The sequence below is a fragment of the Cynoglossus semilaevis genome, chromosome 6, assembly GCF_000523025.1.
Source record: "Cynoglossus semilaevis isolate Cse_v1.0 chromosome 6, Cse_v1.0, whole genome shotgun sequence".
Classification (NCBI taxonomy): Eukaryota; Metazoa; Chordata; class Actinopteri; order Pleuronectiformes; family Cynoglossidae; genus Cynoglossus; species Cynoglossus semilaevis.
In genome coordinates, this window is record NC_024312.1 from 2,038,106 (window position 1) to 2,057,848 (window position 19,743).

Consider the following 19,743-nt stretch of genomic DNA (forward strand, 5'->3'; position numbering starts at 1 on the left):
TGAATTATGTTATTATTATGGGGTGTAATTATATTTCTATATATTCTATCCTAAACTTATTTGGAATTATTATTAAAGGCGGTCAAGCGCTTTATCACCAGCTGTAGTTTCCTATTCGAACCAGCAGATGGCAGACTAACTCGTCTTTTTCAGTTTTATTGAGAAGGAGGAGACTCCTGTCCTTCCCAGAGCAAATCAATGAAAATAACGCTTTATTATCTGCCATTCAGCTTTTAATGGAACTCTCAGAGCCAGTGCGGACCGAAGAGAACCGCCGCTGCAACCAAAAGAATCCCCGGAACCTTCATCCAGCTCTGATGCCGCTGCTTTTCCGCCAAGTTTAGGAACTTCGTTTCCACTTTTCATTGTGTTTGGACGGATCAGAAGGTGCCAGGGACTCTGATCAGACCTTGCACTTCTGCAAGGACAAAGGATTTTCATTTGACCGCAAGCAACAGCTGTGGCTTTTAGCAATGGAACTACGAGCCGTGTGAGGGCGTCGTGTGCGTCACCATGAAGCCGCTGCTGCCGCTGCTCTCCCGGGTTAAATCACACTCTCTGCTCCCAGGAAAGGATTAGTGGCATTTTGATCTAGAGCTACAGGAGGTAAAGAAAAACCAAACAACAACAACAAACAACAACCCGATAACTTACAGCACTTGTTCGGTGCTGCATTATTTTCCACTTGGTTAAACAAGCAACAAGCTGAAGGTCTTGAGGACCATGGCAGTTCGCCAACAGTGGACACAGATGTCCATCATCATCATCATCTTCATCACAGTGTCGTCCCTGTGCTCCGTGGTCCTGAGCAGCTCGGTGACAGAGGAGGAAGAAGGCTTCAACGCTGAGGTAAAAAGTGTGTGTGAGGTTAACTTTGTATGTATGAAGTCATCGGTGTGTATTATAAAAAAATGTACACAGTATCAACAAAGGCCACAGAGAGCACATCGTGTTTACCTTTTAAAAAAATATATAAATATTTTGTCTGTATAAACAGGATCCCGGGAAAGAGGAATTCACATTTTTAAAATATTTACTTTTTCTTATCCGTCTCTGACAAAATACTTTTTATTTACATTTAAAATAATTTTCATTTTTTTGGCCAATATTATTGTTATATACATGTTGTTACTGAGTTGTTACTGAGAGCTGACCTGTAAATGTCTTTACTATGATAAAGGGTTACCTGACTCAATGCTAATTTAGCATTAGCAAGTTAGCATTTTGTTGATTAAAATTTATCGATAATTTTGGCCATCTTGAATTACTTTAAACTACGTCTGACCTAGTTTTTGGGTGACCTTAGTTATTAGGCTAACATTTACTAATTGGTTGGCAGTGTTTTAGTGGCTATTATCGATATTATTTTAGCAAACATGGAACGACCGTAAAGTAATTCCTTCAAATCTTTCTAGTACATTTTGGCTAGCCATTTCTTTTTAGATAGCTATTACTTCCGGCTAGCCTTTAACTTTTTCCTTTATTTTAGGCTTTTTGTTTAAGTTGCTGGTGGATTTTTTTTTTTTTTTTTGGATCAATTACAGCTACACCTAGCGTTTTTTTAGTTGAATTGCATCTGAGTAACTTTTAACCTTTCCTAGGAAATGTTTGAGCTATTTTTACGTCATATTGTCTTTAGGCCCTTGTATCTATAAGTGGTGTGTTTTGGTTGGAGCCGTTGGGACTTGTCATGCAATGTCATGCAGGTTGGATTATTCTGTGAGTGTCTATTTTGTGAGTGAGGAACAGCCAGTGGTGGAAGCTTTTGTTGGCGCTCTCTTTTTTTTTTCTTTTTCTGGAGCTGTCATCTTGTTTGAGTAGCTATGTGGCTTCATGAACTATTTCTCTTTCAGCAAGCATCAAAAGAAAAAAGAGGAAAAAACAACTCTGTGTTAGTTGATTGTTATAAAGTATGTACACATCAGCAGAGCTGTGTTTATCTCCTTCACCACTGGATTGACATTAAGTTTAATTATTGTTTGGAACGTCTTTATTGTTCTCCCTGTCATATCATGATCCAATTTGGTTCTCCTTCCATGCATCCTCTTATGGCCTAAACTAAGTTTATTTAAATAAAGTTAACTCATTTAGGTTTAGGTAACTTAATATAATTATACCAAATGGAACCTGACCTAATTTATAACACAGTTATCTTACCTTATATTTTATTTGTCTAACTAAATAACTGATTAAGTAACTTATTCACCCCTACAAATTAAAGTACTATTAAGAACCTGATAACATGTATACTGTGTTTATATCTGTACAAACCACTGTAGTAGAGTTGCTGAGTTGCTGCCACCTAGTGACTGGAGGCTTGTTATTATTCAGGCGGCATTACAGCACTGTCCAGGAAGCCGTATTCCATTGGAAGACCCTGACGCCCTCTCGGCACCTCACCGTGCCCCCCCAGGGGATCCCACCCCACTATTTGAATAGTACTGGTCTCACCTAAGTTGAATCTACTCTTATCGTGTTTTATCTGTTATATTTTCTCCCTGTTGTTGCGTAACGTCTGTTCTGTCCCTAAATGTCTGTCCTGTCTTTTTACTGCTGTCCTGATTCCATCGTGGCCGTCAGGGCAGGAATAAAAAAGAAAAAGAAAAAAAGAAGAAGGGAAAAATCAGGAATGTTGTAATGTTAATGGGATCCATCTGTTGTGTACGGCTGCTGTCTTCCTCCACTCTCTCCTCACATGCCCCCGGTGGACATTAGACAGCTGTTTGTGTCTGGATTAGAACAACAATCCCCACTGCCTCCAGTGGTCTGCTGTGGTCAGACGTGTGTTTACGTACGACGTCACTCACGTGTCAACAAACAACCTTTTCAAACAACTAAACACAGGTGTGTTTGTCCCCCCCCAGGCGTGGCTCCGTAGGTTCGGCTACCTGTCCCAGGCCAGCAGACAGATGTCCACCATGCAGTCGTCTCAGATCCTGTCCAAAGCCATCGGCGACATGCAGCGTTTCTACGGTCTGGAGGTGACCGGCGAGATGGACGCCGCCACTGTGACGTAAGAGCTTGTTTTCCGTCTGGTAAACAAACACGTTTTTTTTTTTTCCCCTCTCTGGGTTTTTGTCTACACTGACCACAAACAGACCCCACGGAGGCTTGTGTGGTGTGTAGGAGTTTATGTTTTTCATGTGTTTGTTTCTTTTGAAAAGTGAATTCCTCATTTTTCACACTTTTTTTACATTTTTTTTATTGCGAACATGGAATGATACGAGGCCGCGAGTTTGACTTTCCAGCCTTTGAGGAAGAAGGGCAGCAAACCACATCTCAACAACCACACGTTCTGGAGCAATTTGTTCTGCAGACAATAACGACTCCAGGATCACATGTTCACGTCAACACTGGCAACTTAAACAGTGTCTGATCCGTGCTGGAGTCCGGCTGAAATGTGTGTTCCATAAATGTCATCTGTTCACAAACGATTCTGCTCCGGCTCTGGCGTCACATCCTTGAATTCACGCTGTACGTGGGGTGAAGGAAACACAACAAAGTTTTAAAGCAGCCGTGTCAAACTCAAAGATTCACAGTGGACCAAAATTCACAGCAATTTCTCATGTTTTCCCTTCTCTCCAGATCTGTAATGTAAAATATTTACATATGAAACAAACTTAGTTTTGCTTAAACATTGAATCTGGAACAACCAACAGTTAATATTATAAACACATTTGAAATCACTACTGACATCAGTGGTATTTGTTTCTTATCATTTCAAGTTCCTTTTGTAATGTAAACATCACAGACCAACAACAAAAAAAGCAAAATAAAATATAATTACACTGTGGGCCAGGTTTGGCCCCCGGGCCTGAGTTTTTTTTCTTTTTGGTTTGTACTCACCTGGGGGTGAATATACTCACACAGTTACAGTGAAAACTGTGTACTATTACATGTTGACGGTGTATTTTATTTATTTGTTATTGTCTTGTCCTGTAACGTCTCCGTGCAGGGCCATGCGTCGACCTCGCTGCGGCCTCCCTGACAGAAAACCTGAGGAGATGGCGGACGCTGCACGGAAGAAACGTTACACGCTGACTGGGCAGCAGTGGAACAAAGACCACATCACCTTCAGGTTTGATTTCTTCTAAAACTTCTTTAAAACTCGGTCGAGGCAGCACGTTAACAAAAATATATTTTTTTCTTCAGTATAATGAACCAGCTCATCCCGTCCTCGCTGGGCGAGGAGCGGACGTTTGGAGCCATCCGACGGGCCTTCGACGCGTGGAGACGAGTGACTCCTCTCACGTTTGAGGAGCTTCCTGCCGAGGGCGACATCAGGACCAATGGCAGCCAATCACAGCTGGCTGACATCCTGCTGCTCTTTGCCTCTGGTTTTCACGGAGATATGTCTCTGTTCGATGGAGAAGGCGGGTCATTGGCCCACGCCTATTATCCTGGACCCGGGATTGGTGGGGACACTCACTTTGATGCTGAGGAACCCTGGACACTGGACAATGAAAACCCTGCAGGTCAGTGGAGGTCGTCTGTGTTTGATCCAAAAAGACCAACGACATCTTAGTCTGACTCTGTGTCCCATCAGGTATAGACCTGTTCCTGGTGGCCGTCCATGAACTGGGTCATGCCCTCGGCCTGGAGCATTCGGACAATCCCAGCGCCATCATGGCTCCTTTTTACCAGTGGATTCACACCGACAACTTCACACTGCACGAAGATGACATCAGAGGAATTCAGTACATATACGGTGAGACCTGTTCCTGCTCTGACTTCTGTCGTAAATGCAACAATTGACCCAATGGAGTTACAACAAATAAATACACATTTTATCAAATGGTCAAAAAGATTTGGTCACTGCTTAGGTTCATCAAATCACATTTTAGGCTAAGCATTTTCTAGCCTAAGAAGAAAAACAACAGTAAAAAAAAAATTAAAAAACAATTTTTTTCTGCCATATTTCACGACCTACGTTGCCCCTAAATGGTTCGTAAAGGGTTAATATATACGTAAATAATATAATAGCTGTCGCGGTTAGACGAGAGACGACTGTATATTAAAAATAATAATAGAGGTTCATGGCCTACATGGTGTTTCCAGGAGCACTTCAAGTCCACAACATTCCAGTTGCAACACATTTTCTAGATGTTTTATGGTTAGTTTACAACAAAGACGTGGTCATTTCAGCCTGTCACGTTGGCGTCTTAGCTGATATGTTGTCGTACTTTGGTCAAATCTCTTCACCTGCGTTGGAGAGACTAGAGACTTGTTTCATCTTTAACATGAAATATTGGTCACATTAACTCTTTAAGTACCTGCTTTTTCCTAAAAAAAGAAACGATCCAAGAACCTGTCTGGGATTGTGATTGACTTTTCAGCTGTTGGAGGAACAGAAATGGTCCGTGAGGCCATTGAACAGGGGGCAGATGGAACCCCACAGGGAACCCTGTCAGGTGTTTGATGTTAACGATCACTGAGTCTGATGATCAGAGCTGCGGTGGTTAATTTTGAAGTTGTTTCACACACGTGTACAGCATCTGGAGCTGGAGCTGGAGCTGCGTTCATATGTGGACTTCATGCCAATGAGACGCTCTCCTGTTTTTACCCTGTGTGAATGGAGAGCATTGTGAACTGACAGTCAGCTCCTTTGTGTGTCTGTCAGTATCGGGGTCAAAAATTAGCAAAGGCTCGTCGGGGGGGGAAATGTGAGACAGTTTTCTTACATTTTTAGAAAAGGGCATTAAATGTATTTGCAAAAATCCATGCGATGAAAAAGATTTTACTCAGACATTTTTTTTTGCAACAGACAAAAACAAGACTCGTAGTAAAAAAACAAAACAATGAGGGACAATTCTTTCTATTGGACATTTTTTTTTTTTGGATCAGATAAAAACAAGACTCATAGTAAAAAAGAAAACAATGAGGGACAATTCTTTCTATTTTTACCTCCATTTATCTTGTGTGTTTTGAGTGTTGTCCTGGTCGTATCTGTGGTGTCACAGAACAAAGGAAAAATGGGATTTATCTTAAGAATGTTGTCGATGGTGGAGTTAAAGAAAAGCCACACCCACGTGAACTCTGGTTTGTTGATCTGCCCACGCCCGGGGTCTGCACCAGAGGAAACAACATAACTGCTGGTTAAAATATATGAGAGAAAAGAGATCACTGTTTTAATTGTTGTTTTATATGTAAAAAAAAAAATTGTCATTTTTCTATTAACTATTTTTTTAACCTTGTCTCGGATCTAATTTTCATCTTTTCACCTACTTAATTTTTTGTCATAATTTTGCTCAACTTTTAGCTAATTTTGGTAATTTTTTTTAAATACTCTTCTCTAACATTGTTAAATCCACTCCAGCATCAGTTTGTTGTGGTTAAGTTTGTAGTTAAAACCTTTTCCCTCTCTGACCAACTGGTTCTAAGATTTTCTTCTTGTCGAACTTGAGGCAAAATAATCTGCCTGAACTTTGAGGATGTCATTTGGCAGCTTTGGTATTTATCCTTGGACCAATGTGCAGTTGACTTTTGCTTCCTTTGAGATAACGCTTATCGACTCAGTAATCCTGAGAGTCCTCTAATGTTTATCAAACATTTGGATTCTTCTGCAGAGGTTTGTTTTCGGGAATCCTCCTCGGGCTTTTAACATTTTTGTACTCCATCCAGAACCTCGACAAATTCGACCTTCCAGTGAATTTTGAGTCACAGTGAGTAAAAACGCGGCAGATTATTAATCCCTTCATGCACACACCGTATCAACCCAGCAGCACAACAGCCCTGGTTTATTCCTGCTCTTATTTTTGGCTCAGTTGAATGGAGCGGGTCTGTGAGCCCATCAGCTGTCTGTAGATGTTACATAACCCTGGCTGTATCTGTTTTCCTCTCTTAGCAACCATTACAGCTCCTCTTTTTTTTTTTCTACAGAGTGGCAGCACTGGCCCCATTAGTCAAGGCGGCGAACGCTGCTGCACAAAATGGAAAATTACTTTCTCTTTGTGTGAGGGGGGGAGATACAGAGGGAGGAAGGGGGTGGGGGGTAAGAAAAGAGTCAGCTTCAGATAAATGCCAGGCACAGACACTGCAGGGATTTATTTGATTTCAGATGGAACTTGTTTTTTTCTCTTTTTTTTCCATTTGACCTTTTTGCCTTTTCATTTCCAGGCATCGGTTTTGTAATTCTGAACACTGACATTCAGATATTTGTTTTCCAAGGTCCTCCTCTCGTCACCGCTGCTCCCCCCACTGCTCCTCACACCCCTGAACACAAACCCAACGATGACCCCCCCACCTCTTTTCCACCTGGAGCTGAACCTACTCCATCCTCCCACCCTAACCCTCCACCAGAGGCACCAAAACCCACCGGTGACACCTTGGACCCTCCAGACCGTCCAGAGCCGAGGCCAGGTCCCACCTCCACTCCACCTTCTCCCACGACCACCACCGCAGCCTCGGAGCCTGACCCTGTCACACCCCCCATCAAAAAAGATGTTCCCCCCGCTCCACCGCCTCGTCCTCCCCCTCGGCCCCCGGCTCCTCCTCGCCCTCCGAAGGTGCCGGACAACCAGGCGCCCGACATCTGCGACGGAAACTTCGACACGGTGACCATGCTGAGAGGAGAGATGTTTGTTTTTAAGGTGAGGAAGTGAACGAAGTACGTTATCATCAGAGTCGAACCCTGTGAATATATAAAATATATGAAGAGGAGGCAGTGATTTATCCAGGGACTGAACAGCGCCCTCCTGTGGAATATCTGTACAGTGTTAGTTATTTCAGTAAGGTCAGAATGTTTGTCTGAGCAGCTTAGAGATCTTCATATATGTAACATTGTCAGTTACATTTTCACTTTTTTATCGTATATATTTCATAATAGTCCTGAGCTAGCTTAAAGTTAGCTCAGGACTTGCTAACTATCATGACAGACAACTACATTTACTGTGTAGCACGATAGCTAAAGATAGACAGAATAAAAACTTTACCAGTGTTGACTACAATTTGGTCAAAATGGAGCGTAAAGTTCAAAAGGTTAAAGATAAAGTTGGACAAACAAGATTTAATTTAATCTTAAAATAATATGTAGCATAAATAGCTAAGAGTTAGCCTTAAGTTCAGCAATGTTAGCCCCTGTAGATAGCTGTTAGTCTCGACAAGTTTGCATTTGTGTAGCGGTTAGCACACGTGACTTGGAAGGTCCAGGGTTCGATTCCCAGAGGAACCACACGCTTGGCGCTAGGTGCAGCAAATCTGCTGCTAACACAACAATTTCCAAAATATGGGATCAATATATTACAAATTTATTTTTTTTATTTAAATGTCAAAACAGCATAAAATATGGGATCAATATATTACACTTTTTTTTTTTATTTAAATGTCAAAACAGCACCAGTCATTCTGTTCTGTTTTATTTTATTCTATTCTATGGAACTCTGTAGGATTTCTGTCCTGTTCTATGGAACTCTGTAGGATTTCTGTCTTCTCAGCTCAGATGTATAAGATCAGTCCTTCTCTTCCAGGGTCGATGGTTCTGGCGTGTGCTCAGGAACCGTGTTCTGGACAGCTACCCCATGCCCATATCTGTGTTCTGGAACGGTCTGCCCAATGACATCGACGCCGCCTACGAACGCCACGATGGCAAATTTGTCTTCTTTAAAGGTACAGTCTGTCACAGCTGAAATCATGAGTCGTCGCTGTGTGTTTTAACCAGAAAATAAAGAGAGGGAAAAAAACACACAAATGTACACTTTGATTTAGAGCAGAGAGGAAACGGTGCAAACTCAGCGTTTCTGTTTTTTGTCACGGCACGGCGTGAGTGATGTCATCGTGCAGAGCTCCAACTGTAGCTGATGATTCAGGGTGTTAACAGTTCTAACAGCCCCGTGCCGTAAAAAAAAAAAAAAAAAAGATGAGGTATTGCATTCCGTGTTTTTTGCAACTCATTGCTGATGTGTGGAACGAGGTCTGTGCAGGACGGCAGCTGAGCCTCTTCGGTCCAACCGGGGCCGACCCTCCAGGCCTCTCCATCAGAGCTGGAGCGTTGCATCAGCTGCAGCTGTGGAGCCTTCAGGTTTCACAGTCGGGGTTTTTTTTTTTTTTATGGCCGTTTGTCACATAGTTTCAGGATTCTCTCTCTGCTCTCCACCACAGCTTTGCATCAGTTTTGCATCATGATCCTGGCGTGTTTTTTTAGACGTGTTCTTCAGGGAGACACACAAACTGAAGGCGTGTTTGTGTCTAACCTGGGAAGAGGATCCGTTAGTTCTTACTTCACCGGTCTTGTTCTCTGTCCAGTATAGATGCTAAGAATTTGTAACAATATATGCTAATATGCTAACTAACTAGCTTGTTGGGCAACTTTCAGAAAGTAATTTTGGGCCACGTTTCAGTTACTGTTTGGCTTTGAATTGGAATTTATTCTCCGAGTTTCCTGGTTTTTTTTTTTTATTTTAAGGGTTCTAAAAGTTCCTTAAAACTTCAGCTGTGTTTTGGCTCACGTTTGTATTCTTTGGCTAATCTTAGCCTTCTTCTTTTTTTTGCTGTATTTAACATTCAGCATGTGTGAGACATCTCGTCCAGTTCAGGTTTGTCCAACCTTCAGGTTTTGAATGTTGGTCTGTTTTTAATTTTAAAGAATGTATGAGGTAACTTTGAGCTATTTTCTGCTGTCTTTTCTACAATGCTGGACCAACGTCTACATGTCACACATGTCACTGTGATGACTTGGACTTTGACCGTCAACAACTTCATGTTTATAAAACGTCATTGGGTCTTAAAGTTATCAAAGCAGAAGCAGTTGGTCCTTAGATATTTCTACACCATCAAATCCTCACCTTGACCTAGTGAAGATAATTTAAAGTTTAAATGTATTTCATGTCTAAGCAGTTCATTAAACTCTATTTACTGTATTATGTTGCAACACTGCAGTGAATTAAACACTGGATTAAACCACAGGAAAAGTCCGAGTCGTGCCAACTGTTCCCACCTTAACCGACCTTTCCACGTCTCTCCTGCAGCGCCCTCTTGTCCCGCCTCCATATACCCTCGATTTTTAGCCCTATGTTTGCCTTCTTTGTTTTTTCACGCCTTGATTTTTCCATTCTTAAAAAAATAAGTTTTGTTTTTTTTTAACTTTGGCTGTGACACACACAGATACTGGTTGTTCAGGGAGGCTGACGTGCTGCCAGGATACCCTCAGCCGCTGCACGAGTATGGACGAGGAGTTCCAACACAAAGGATCGACACTGCAATCTGGTGGGAGCCCAATGGACACACATACTTCTTCTCAGGAGACAGGTACCACACACACACACACACACGCACACTAAAAAAATACCATATTGACTGGATTTGACTTTATCTTGATTAACACCACACATCCTGCCAAGGTTGGAATAAGATCTGGCAACCCTTCTGATTATGAGCCTGAGTCTTTTAAAAGATTTGGCTGTTGTCAAGCAGTGGGGGAGGGAGTGGGGGGGTGTGTGTTATTATATCATGACTATCATGAAGTTTCTAACGCTGGAAATGTAGGAATGTGTTATGAAGTTGGGAGTGGCAGCGAAATACTTGATTGTGGTGCAGGACATGTAACATTAGGTTAGCGTATGTGGTTGGAGAAGCAGATCGACTATTAGCTTCTTCATTGGTTTAAAAATAATTTTAAAAATGATTCCTCCATTGCGTCTGCCATCTGAGTGACTTAATCATTTCTGGTAGCTGGTGGTGATCTTTACTCTAAACGAAAATCCCTTTAACAGTTAGCTCCAGGTTGTTATTGTCCTAAAGTTATGTGTTAGCTTCGCTGTGTCGTAGCACTTCAGATAAAAGTCATGCATAAAGGCTAAAATGCTTGTCATTTTCTACACCATCTATTGGGGAAATGTGGGTATTGCAGGGAAAAGGCAGAAGTACAACGATAATATAAATAAATTATATAATTTGGAAAAAGTTTGGCGGGACGCATTAAAAAGCTGAGCGGGTCGCATCTGGCCCCCGGGCCTTAGTTTGCCCAGGCCTGCCTTAGACGTTACTGCCTACAGATACTAGTCAGCAGTACCGTCAGTGTTACGGTGCGATCACTGTGTGTTGTTTTGCCATCCGTGCCTGCAGATACTGGAGATACAACGAGGAGAGTCGAACCACAGACCGTGACTTCCCTAAGCCGCTCAACAGATGGGGCAGGATCCCTCACTCGCCCAGAGGAGCCTTCCTCAGTGAGGACGGAGGTAAACACTAAGTTATAATAAGGCAAAAACATTTTTTTGGTTTGTTTGTATAAAGGAAGTGAAGATCAGGGCTGTTCGTACAAACGTTGACATCAGGAGAGCAGCGTGAGTGGAAACAAGGTGAAAAGATGGAGGTTTTCAGGTGAAGTGAGCCGCGCTGAACAGTCTGAGGTCTGAGATTCCCTGCGAGTGAACAGTCTGAGGTCTGAGATTCCCTGGATCTTCTTTCTTGATGTTTTTTTTTCTCCAGTCTTCCTGCAGGGGAAGGGTTTCTTTTAAATGTGCTTCACGTTGTCGGTCATTTACCGAGCAATTTAAACAGATCTTTTAGCCACATTTATTTTATGGATGTGAGCTATTAATGCTAACTTTAACCTGTTTCTGACTTAGGATTGGAGAATATAATATAGAAGATCTAACGTTTTCCCCAGCTAATGTCTTGAGCTAACAATTGCTCTTTTTAGCTCAAATTTACTTAATTTGTTAACAGTTATCTTTTATTTAAACCTTAGCTTTTAAGCTTTACTATTTTTGTACAAAGCATTAATGCATTTTTTTCTGGTCAGTTTATTGTTTAGCATTTCCAAGCTAAATTTTAGTTTTCTGATTTTGACGATGGGATTTTCTGGTGCACTGTCATGTTTTAGATGCTGTCCATTTGTATCGAACTGTGTTGAAGTCTGAAGTCTCACAGGAGGAGTGGGTGAGGCGAAAGAGAGAGAGAGAGGAATGAAGCCTCCGCTCTGTGGCTTGGCGTCTCATTCCTTTTGGAAATTAAATTTGTGGCCGAATTGCTTCAAATGGACTCTTCAGTGTTCAGATCTTATCTCCGCCTAAACTGCTCTCACGTTACGGACCGCTCGGTTTTTACCCAGAGTTTCACCACAGATGTCAGTACCAAATCTCAGCGTATCAGCTTTTCACGGTGTTTTGGTGTAAAACTTGCTGTTAAACTTCTAAATCCTGCCCTGGACCTGCTCTGGTACAACATGTGGGACGAGTGTAGAAAACCCCAGAGAGTTCCCTGAGGACACATTCCTGTGTCTGCCTTCATTTACACAGAAGATGAACTCAATTTTACCTTCTCCAGTAAAGAGGAGCAGACGTCAAAGTAATGATGATCCATCACTTTGAACAGTTCACGGCTTTGATTTAAGGAGTAATAAAGACAAGTGTCTTTCCGACTCCTCACGGTTTAGAAGACACACAAATATTCTACAACTACAAAATACAAGATTTTTTAAAAAAGATTTTTCAATTTGGAATTAGAGAGATGATAATTTTGGAGGGCTACGTTGTTTTCACCAGGACCTCGGTTTGACTTTGTTTAAAAACATTTGGCCAAATTTTAAAAGAAATAAAAGTGCAGTTGTTGCAAAAAGAAAATAAGAAACAAATAAAAATGTCAATGTTTAGTTTTTTTTAGTTTTTCCTCCTCCTCAGTATCCTCCATTTCTTCATTTGGAAACAACACACACTAACCTTTTTTTAAGCATCAGTAACTATCAGTAACTATCAGTTTAGCTCTAGTTCATTTTTAGCCACTTTTCCTTTATTTTGTGTTTTTATTTCATTCATTTTATGCTAACAATGGACTTTTTTTTCTTATTCTTTGTTGTCTTTGCAGTTGTAAAACTCCTACCTGCCACCAGAGGGCCGTAGGTCGCTGCAGATTACTGCTTCTTTCCTTGGGCTAATGCTAATGCTAATCATACTTAAATATGTGTTAACTGAGTTTTTTTTTTCTCTCGTAGCGTTCACATATTTCTACAAAGGCAGCAATTACTGGAGGTTCGACAACCTGCGGTCAGAGGCAGACCAAGGCTACCCTCGCTCCATCCTCAGGGACTTCATGGGCTGCGTACAAGCTCCAGTCCCCGAGCCAGACGTTGACCCCGAGAAGAGGCCAGAGAACGAACCAGTACAGCCTACAGACCCAAGCAAAAAACCAGACGAGGGCCAGACCACTGAGTCCGACGTCACGGACGGCGACGAAGACGAAGACGAAGACGTGAAGGTGGCTGTGACGGTGGCGGAGAGTGAGTCCAAGGTCATGACTCTGATCATGGTAACTGTCCCCCTGGTGCTGATCCTCATCATCCTCGTCCTCATCTACGCCATCATCAGGACTCTGCAGAACAAGGAGACGCCCAGGTCTTTGGTGCACTGCAAGCGGTCGATGCAGGAGTGGGTGTGACGCCCCGACGTGGAGAGGATTACACGAGGGTTGATGAATTTTCTGGTGAACTCCTTTTTCACCACTTTTGTACTCGCTCCACTCTGCTCCGCGGCGGAAAAACAAGCTTTGTCACCACTTTTGTACTCGCTCCGCGGCGGAAAAACAAGCTTTGTCGCAATTTTCAAAGGCACAGAAAAAGCTGCAGGAAAGAGACTAGTTTTTTTTTCTTTTTCTTTTTCTTTTTCGTTGGTCCAGCTTGTGTTTCTCAGACGAAGCGCTGGTAAATTTAGTACCTTTGAGCTGCAGGGTGGATTCTTACCTGCAGTCGCCCAACGTAAACGTTTATACCTGTGGCCTTCAGATGCCTTCAGTCTGTTATACTCCAACCGCATGCCTTAAAAAAATGCAAAAAGACTGTTAACGATATTTCTGCTCAGTGAACAGCGAAGGGAACACGTTTTTGTATCGTTTCAAAGAGGTTAACTCCAGACAAACACGTTGTACATACAAACAAGCGACTCTAACAACGCTGCAGTTTGACGTTGGTTCTTCAACCAGTCGTGACTTTTCTGCTCAAATCTCCAACAGATTATTTGCACTTAGTTTTTTCTTTTTTTGTCGTTTCTTTTGCCCTGTTTTGTTTTGTTTTTATTCACTGCAGATGTGTGTGTGTGTGTGTGACTGTGGAGAATAGACTTATGTGTTGATTGAACACACACACACACACAAACACACATGGGAAAGATAGGCTTGTCCTCCAACTGGAGTAGGAATGCCAGACAGCTGTGTGTCCACGTCTGCCCCTCTCCCACTGAGACCATAATGTTTTGCCCCAGCCCACAAAAACACACACACACACACACACACACACGCATCACCACCACGTGCTCTGACCCAGATGAACTAATCTGTACATGCACGTCTCCATCAGACACGCAAACACACCACAGGTTTGGCCACCACTGTTCTGTGGTGTGAAAACACCTGAGGCTCCAGAACACTTTATTATGTGTGAGACAGATACGACACATAAACACTCACTTTATGTTTATATTGTAATGTAGTAAAAATCCAGGCCACCTGGTTTTCGACAATGTTTTAGTTTTAGTTTTTTTTTTTTCCATGGAGTTAAAACCAAATACACAGGAAGCAGTGATGAATATTTTACCACAATGAAAAGTTACAGAATACTACGACCTGAGGGCTAAAATAATACATTGTATTATGGCTGAAAATGGCTGGAAATGAGCAAAATAATTAAAAGTAAAAGAGATATTGTAACTCGTGATGAATATGTATAATAATAGAGACAACAAAATAATCCATAAATATCTTAAAACTAGCAAAATAATTAAGCTAAAAATTGGAAACTTAAAAACAAACTAATTTAGATCTGTAATAAGTCATAGTTAAAAATTAGATGAAACATTAAATATAACCCGGGTTTGTTTCCATATAAACTAAAGTTAGCCGTCAGTGGTGAAAATTACTTAAAATAATGTTAAATTTAGCTTCAAAACTAGCGTAACTTGGAAAAAAACTGTAATTATGAACAGAAATGATCTCATAAAAGGTCATAAAACTTAGACATAAATCACAGACCACATAAAACCTGGGCCGTAACCCGTGGACACGACGGGACCGGGCCGACACTTCATTTTTAATTAACCACAACCAGGTGACACTTAACCCCAACTTTACCTCCAACCACAGCTGGTTAAGAGCGTGTGATCTGGTTTAAACACAGAGCCACAGAAACAAGGTTCTGTGTCTTTAGAACCAGGTTCTGCTCCTGATGTAGACTACGAGTCCTAGACGACGAGTGTGAGAACACACACACACACACACACACACACTCAGTGAAGGAGGATTTGCCCAGACAAAGGCACACATGAGTCTTTTTACCCACAGACTCCCAGGCTCCGACCTTCCCTCCTCCACCCACCAGAACCACAGTCCCCGTTCAGACCACACCATTATAAATAAAATATCAGGATCCCAGCGGAGGCGTATTGATATACGACTGGTGCTGAGGCTGGGAGTCCATGCACCGGGGGCCAAATCAGTCCCTTCTCACAGGCACAGCTGAGCAGCGCTGCCGTCTGTGGATGTGGATGTGTGAGCGCTGAAAACCTTGCAGCATTTTTCTGTTTTTCTGCATCTGCAATTCTTTCTTCTTCTTCTTTTTTTTTTCTTCTTTTTTCGTGTCTTTTCCTTGGCCCTCAATGCTGGAGCCAGGAGGAATCAGAGTGAATTTAAGAGAGAGAGAAGCCTGCAGGCGAGAGAAGAAAGAATGGGTCAGGGTCTGGTTTCCATTAAAGCCACATGTTGCTGATTTAGTGGTGTCAGGCGTGAGGAGGGGGGAGGAAGAGGGGGAGAGAGGGGGAGAGGAGGGAGCTGAGTTTGGAAAAAATGCACAGGAGAAGAAAGGAAGAGGTGCTGTGGAGTTTGGAGAAGAAAAAGGAAGAGGATGAAGAGGGTGAAGGGGACGGAGATGGGAATGAGTTCGTCCTCTATTTCCTTTCTATGGAAACAGAGAGAAGGAAAGGGAACGAAGGCGTTTCGGGGAAGGGCAGCGCTGGCGTTGCACCTCCTGACCCAGATCGAGCTGCAGCGTCGACTCCTTCCTTTTAACTCTTGGCTCTGCTTGTTTTCATGAGCTGCACAGATGACTTCCTCTCTGACACCCACCATCAGAACCATCTGTTTACACTCTCCCCCCTCCTCGTCCAGCTTGTGCTGCTGGTTCTCTGCTCACAAATGTACAGAAAGATTCATTATTAAAATAATTCCTGTTTTCCTCATTTAAAAAAACAACTTTTACCACTTTAGTGTTTTAGTTCCTTTGTATCCTTTTGTGAATATTTCTGGGTTGTTGTTTTTTTCTTTCAACCATTTTCATTTTATTATTAGCGTAGAATTGAATATTTTTTATTAAATCTTCTTTTCTTTTTTAATGAACTTCTACAGAACGTTTTGTAATTTTGTACATTTTGAACAGCAGTAGATTGCTCCTAGGATGTGAATGCATGCAGGGCATGTTAGCCTAGACCTGTGTAGAGATTTCACTCAAGACTTCGCAATAAAACCCACGGGAAAAAGCAACACAAACGGTGCAGTCTTTTATTGTTCAAGGACGTTATTTTACATTTGGCCACTAGAGGGATGCGTTGTCTCTACAATCACAGAACTGTGATGGAATTTAGTGTTTTACTTCAGTAGTATGCAGCTCTATTAACTTGAATAATACATTATTACACGATAATTAATTTAGAAAAATTAATAACTTTTAATGCATTTTTTCGTAAAATTATTCTAATATTAATAACTCGATAAGTCTAGTGCTAAGGGGGCTAATGTGCCATTTCCTCGTAAAGTTGACAGGTAAAATATGTGTACCATGAACGTATTTCAAATAAAAATATGTTTTTTATGCACATAGCTTAGTACAGAAGGCAAAAATAACATAAGGCACAATTTAATATGGAATTCAACTATTTTATTATGGATTCTTCTCCTTTCCTTCCTCCCTTTTGGGTTGTTCCCAACAGCACCCTCTGCTGGAGAAGAGAAGCTGCACATGAGCTCGAAATCCAGGTAGCCAGGTAGCCCGTGAATAACTTCACATCCGGTTACTATCTGGTTAGCTTTGCAGCCGTTTTTATTGCCTCTGTTGGAGAAGGGAAGCTGCAGATTAGCTCGAAATCCAAACAACTACAGCCAGGTAGCGCGTGAAAAACTTCACATCCGGTTACCACCTGGTTAGCTTTGCAGCCGTTTTTATTGGTTTCAACTAAATCTTGGCCCAAACCTTGTTTATCATGTGTTTCCCAGATGTTCATTTATAATTATTGCGGCGAATGTGGTTTGGAATATTCAGTGTAAATCTGTGTGTCATTGACATGTTCCTCCAGCTCATCCTCTGAGCCGTTAATGGGATCTGTTGCCCACGGCGTCACTGGAAGCAGGGAATCCAGCGTATTTCTCTGTAACAACCGTGCGGTTACACGGCCTAATTCATGTCAAATGTCTGACTCAGCTCTAGTTTTTACACGGAACAATACTTTTTATATTCTTCGTAATTTTATTTTATCGGTATTATTTGACTATTAGAACGGCAACAACAAAAAGTTTAGCAGTACATTAGCATGTTAGCAGAAAATTAGCAAGTACTGGACCTCGGCTAATACTCGTAAAACTTGAAAATGTATCCAATTTTTTAGGCCCAAGACGTTTGCGAAATCTGATTTATTCTTTTATTTAGTCAAAAGTAATTTATATAAAATTAACAAAACGTGAAGCTACTGTATTAAATGGTTTCTTCTCGTTATAATGAATTTTCTTGCTAACCTCCATCTATGTTTGTAATCTCTTATTTATGATTTAACTAACAGTTAGTTGACCTACATAATTACTTTTAGAAACTATCTAAAAGTTGTTAGCCACCTTTCAGTCACATTTGTTTTCAATTTTCAGGTAAACGGCTGAAAAAAAACCCTGTGGTTTCAGCAGGTTTTAATCTATCATTAAAAAAGAAAAGTGAAAAGAAAACCAGCTTCAGTCACATTCTGCTTCCTTTGCAGTTAATCTGTGGTGGCCTCACAGATTGGACGGGATTGTGTCTTGACCTTCAGGCGGTGCTGCTTAATCTCATTAGTCTCGTTTAGTCCACTGTGTAAATCTCGGCACACTCACGTTGGCCCGCGGCACTCTGGATGTCCACGGCAGTGTGGTATGAGGAGCCACCTGTAGACGAACAGGTGAGTAAAACAAACTATATAGAAATATATACCACATATACACACATATATATATTACATAAATGAAAACAAATGTGTTTGTTGTTGTTTTTGTTCCGTGTGGGTCGTCTGTCCACTCAGTTCCATTTAAATACATGATGAGCCATAGGAGACTAATGATGTTAAACGTACAGCTCTCTTCAGTTTGACTCTGTATAAAAGCTGAATTTTTATATCTATGGGAAATTGAATCGATGGAAGAGTCTTATTTTTAAAGCCGTACTCTCAGCGGACGTAGAAGAAGGTGGAGGATTTTTTTGGCAGCTCTGAACGTCTGGTGTTGATCCAGGCTGATGATGTCAGGAAGCAGGAGAACAAAGCAGGAAGGAAACACAGCGTTGTACTTAATACTGCGACGATGAGATTAACTCGCCGTGATCCGTGGCTGACCGGGACAGAAGTTTCAGGCGTCAGAAGGAAATCACATCAACAGATCAACCGGTTTTTAAGTGAACTTGGAACTGGATTTCTTTTTTAAACTCAATCCTAAAACCGTTTTCAACTTCTTGTCCACCACACCTTTTGAACCGTTTCTTTACAAAGTGGAAGATCAGCCATTTTATCGTGTGTCTTTCTTGTTCAAATATGGAAAGATTTCTTTTAAGAAAAAAAGTGTTCTGTTTGTTATAAATATTGTATACTAGTGCGATAGATAAAATTATAAAACAAGTGAAGAATGTTACATCAAGGGCAAAGTTAAATGATTATTATTGACATCTAGTTTTCAGCCACATGTGTAGGGAGTTATCGGCCAGGAGTGGGCCCCCGGGCCAGCAGTTGAATCCCCCTGCCTTTGTCTCCTGTTCTACAGTAATTGCCCTTGACTGGTTTTGCAGTTTCACTGGCTCTCTGCCCCACAGTGGATTAACTTAATTAACTTAATTAACCTAATTATCTCTAACATGGGATGATTTGCACATCAAGGATTAAGTTAAACAAATCTCACTGCAGTCGTCTGAGCATCTCTGGGTCCAGTGGACTGTCGCTGTGTAAGAGTCAGTGCTGTCTTCACATTCGTGAGTGACGGTGCCACCTGCTGGTACGGCAGCTAACACAACAGTAGTGTTTGATGAAGAGTCTCTTTTTTTCTCTCTCTGTCCAACAGGATGTTTAACTGGGTGGTGAAAGTGGTCCCTCAACCTCCTGAAGTTCCAGAGACCCCAGAACCCGTCAAGGCCCCGGCTAAGGTACGAACACACACATACACAAACTACAACCTCAAAACACCCTGTCACTCACCCCACAACAATCGTAATGTACAACAGTAATCATCATCATCATCATCATCATCATCATCATCATCAGTGTGCAGCATTCACATTCTAAACACAACTAAAAATAACCAGTCAACATAATATATAAGGGAGGTATGGATTCTAATCAATAATATTTAATATATAATGAATATATATAAAAAGACCATGTATTGAACAAGAATATGTCAATCTATCAAAATTAAGAAAAAAAAAACTTTTACTTTCAACCATCCATTTTAACTGCTTTGAATTACATATTATATATACATAGTCGGTAAGTAGTTACAAAATTGATCAATAAAATCAAATCACATACAGTATAAATTAGCACAGTT

General features: G+C 41.4%; 1 protein-coding gene across 2 annotated transcripts; it reads left to right on the forward strand.

Annotated features, from left to right (window-relative positions):
• Positions 1-171: 171 nt before the first annotated feature.
• Positions 172-13,478, forward strand: mmp15a (matrix metallopeptidase 15a). 2 transcript variants are annotated; one of them, XM_017033274.2, is made up of 11 exons: positions 172-849; positions 2,865-3,013; positions 3,956-4,078; positions 4,153-4,475; positions 4,547-4,708; positions 7,168-7,589; positions 8,466-8,604; positions 9,197-9,203; positions 10,099-10,242; positions 11,059-11,174; positions 12,929-13,478. In XM_017033274.2, the coding sequence occupies exons 1-11, from the start codon at positions 724-726 to the stop codon at positions 13,369-13,371; spliced, it is 2,154 nt and encodes a 717-aa protein (XP_016888763.1). In that variant the 5' UTR covers positions 172-723; the 3' UTR covers positions 13,372-13,478. The 2 variants fall into 2 exon arrangements, with proteins under 2 accessions (XP_016888763.1, XP_008309363.1); XM_008311141.3 differs by lacking the exon at positions 9,197-9,203 and having other exon boundaries at positions 175-849; positions 10,093-10,242; positions 12,929-13,329.
• Positions 13,479-19,743: the final 6,265 nt, after the last annotated feature.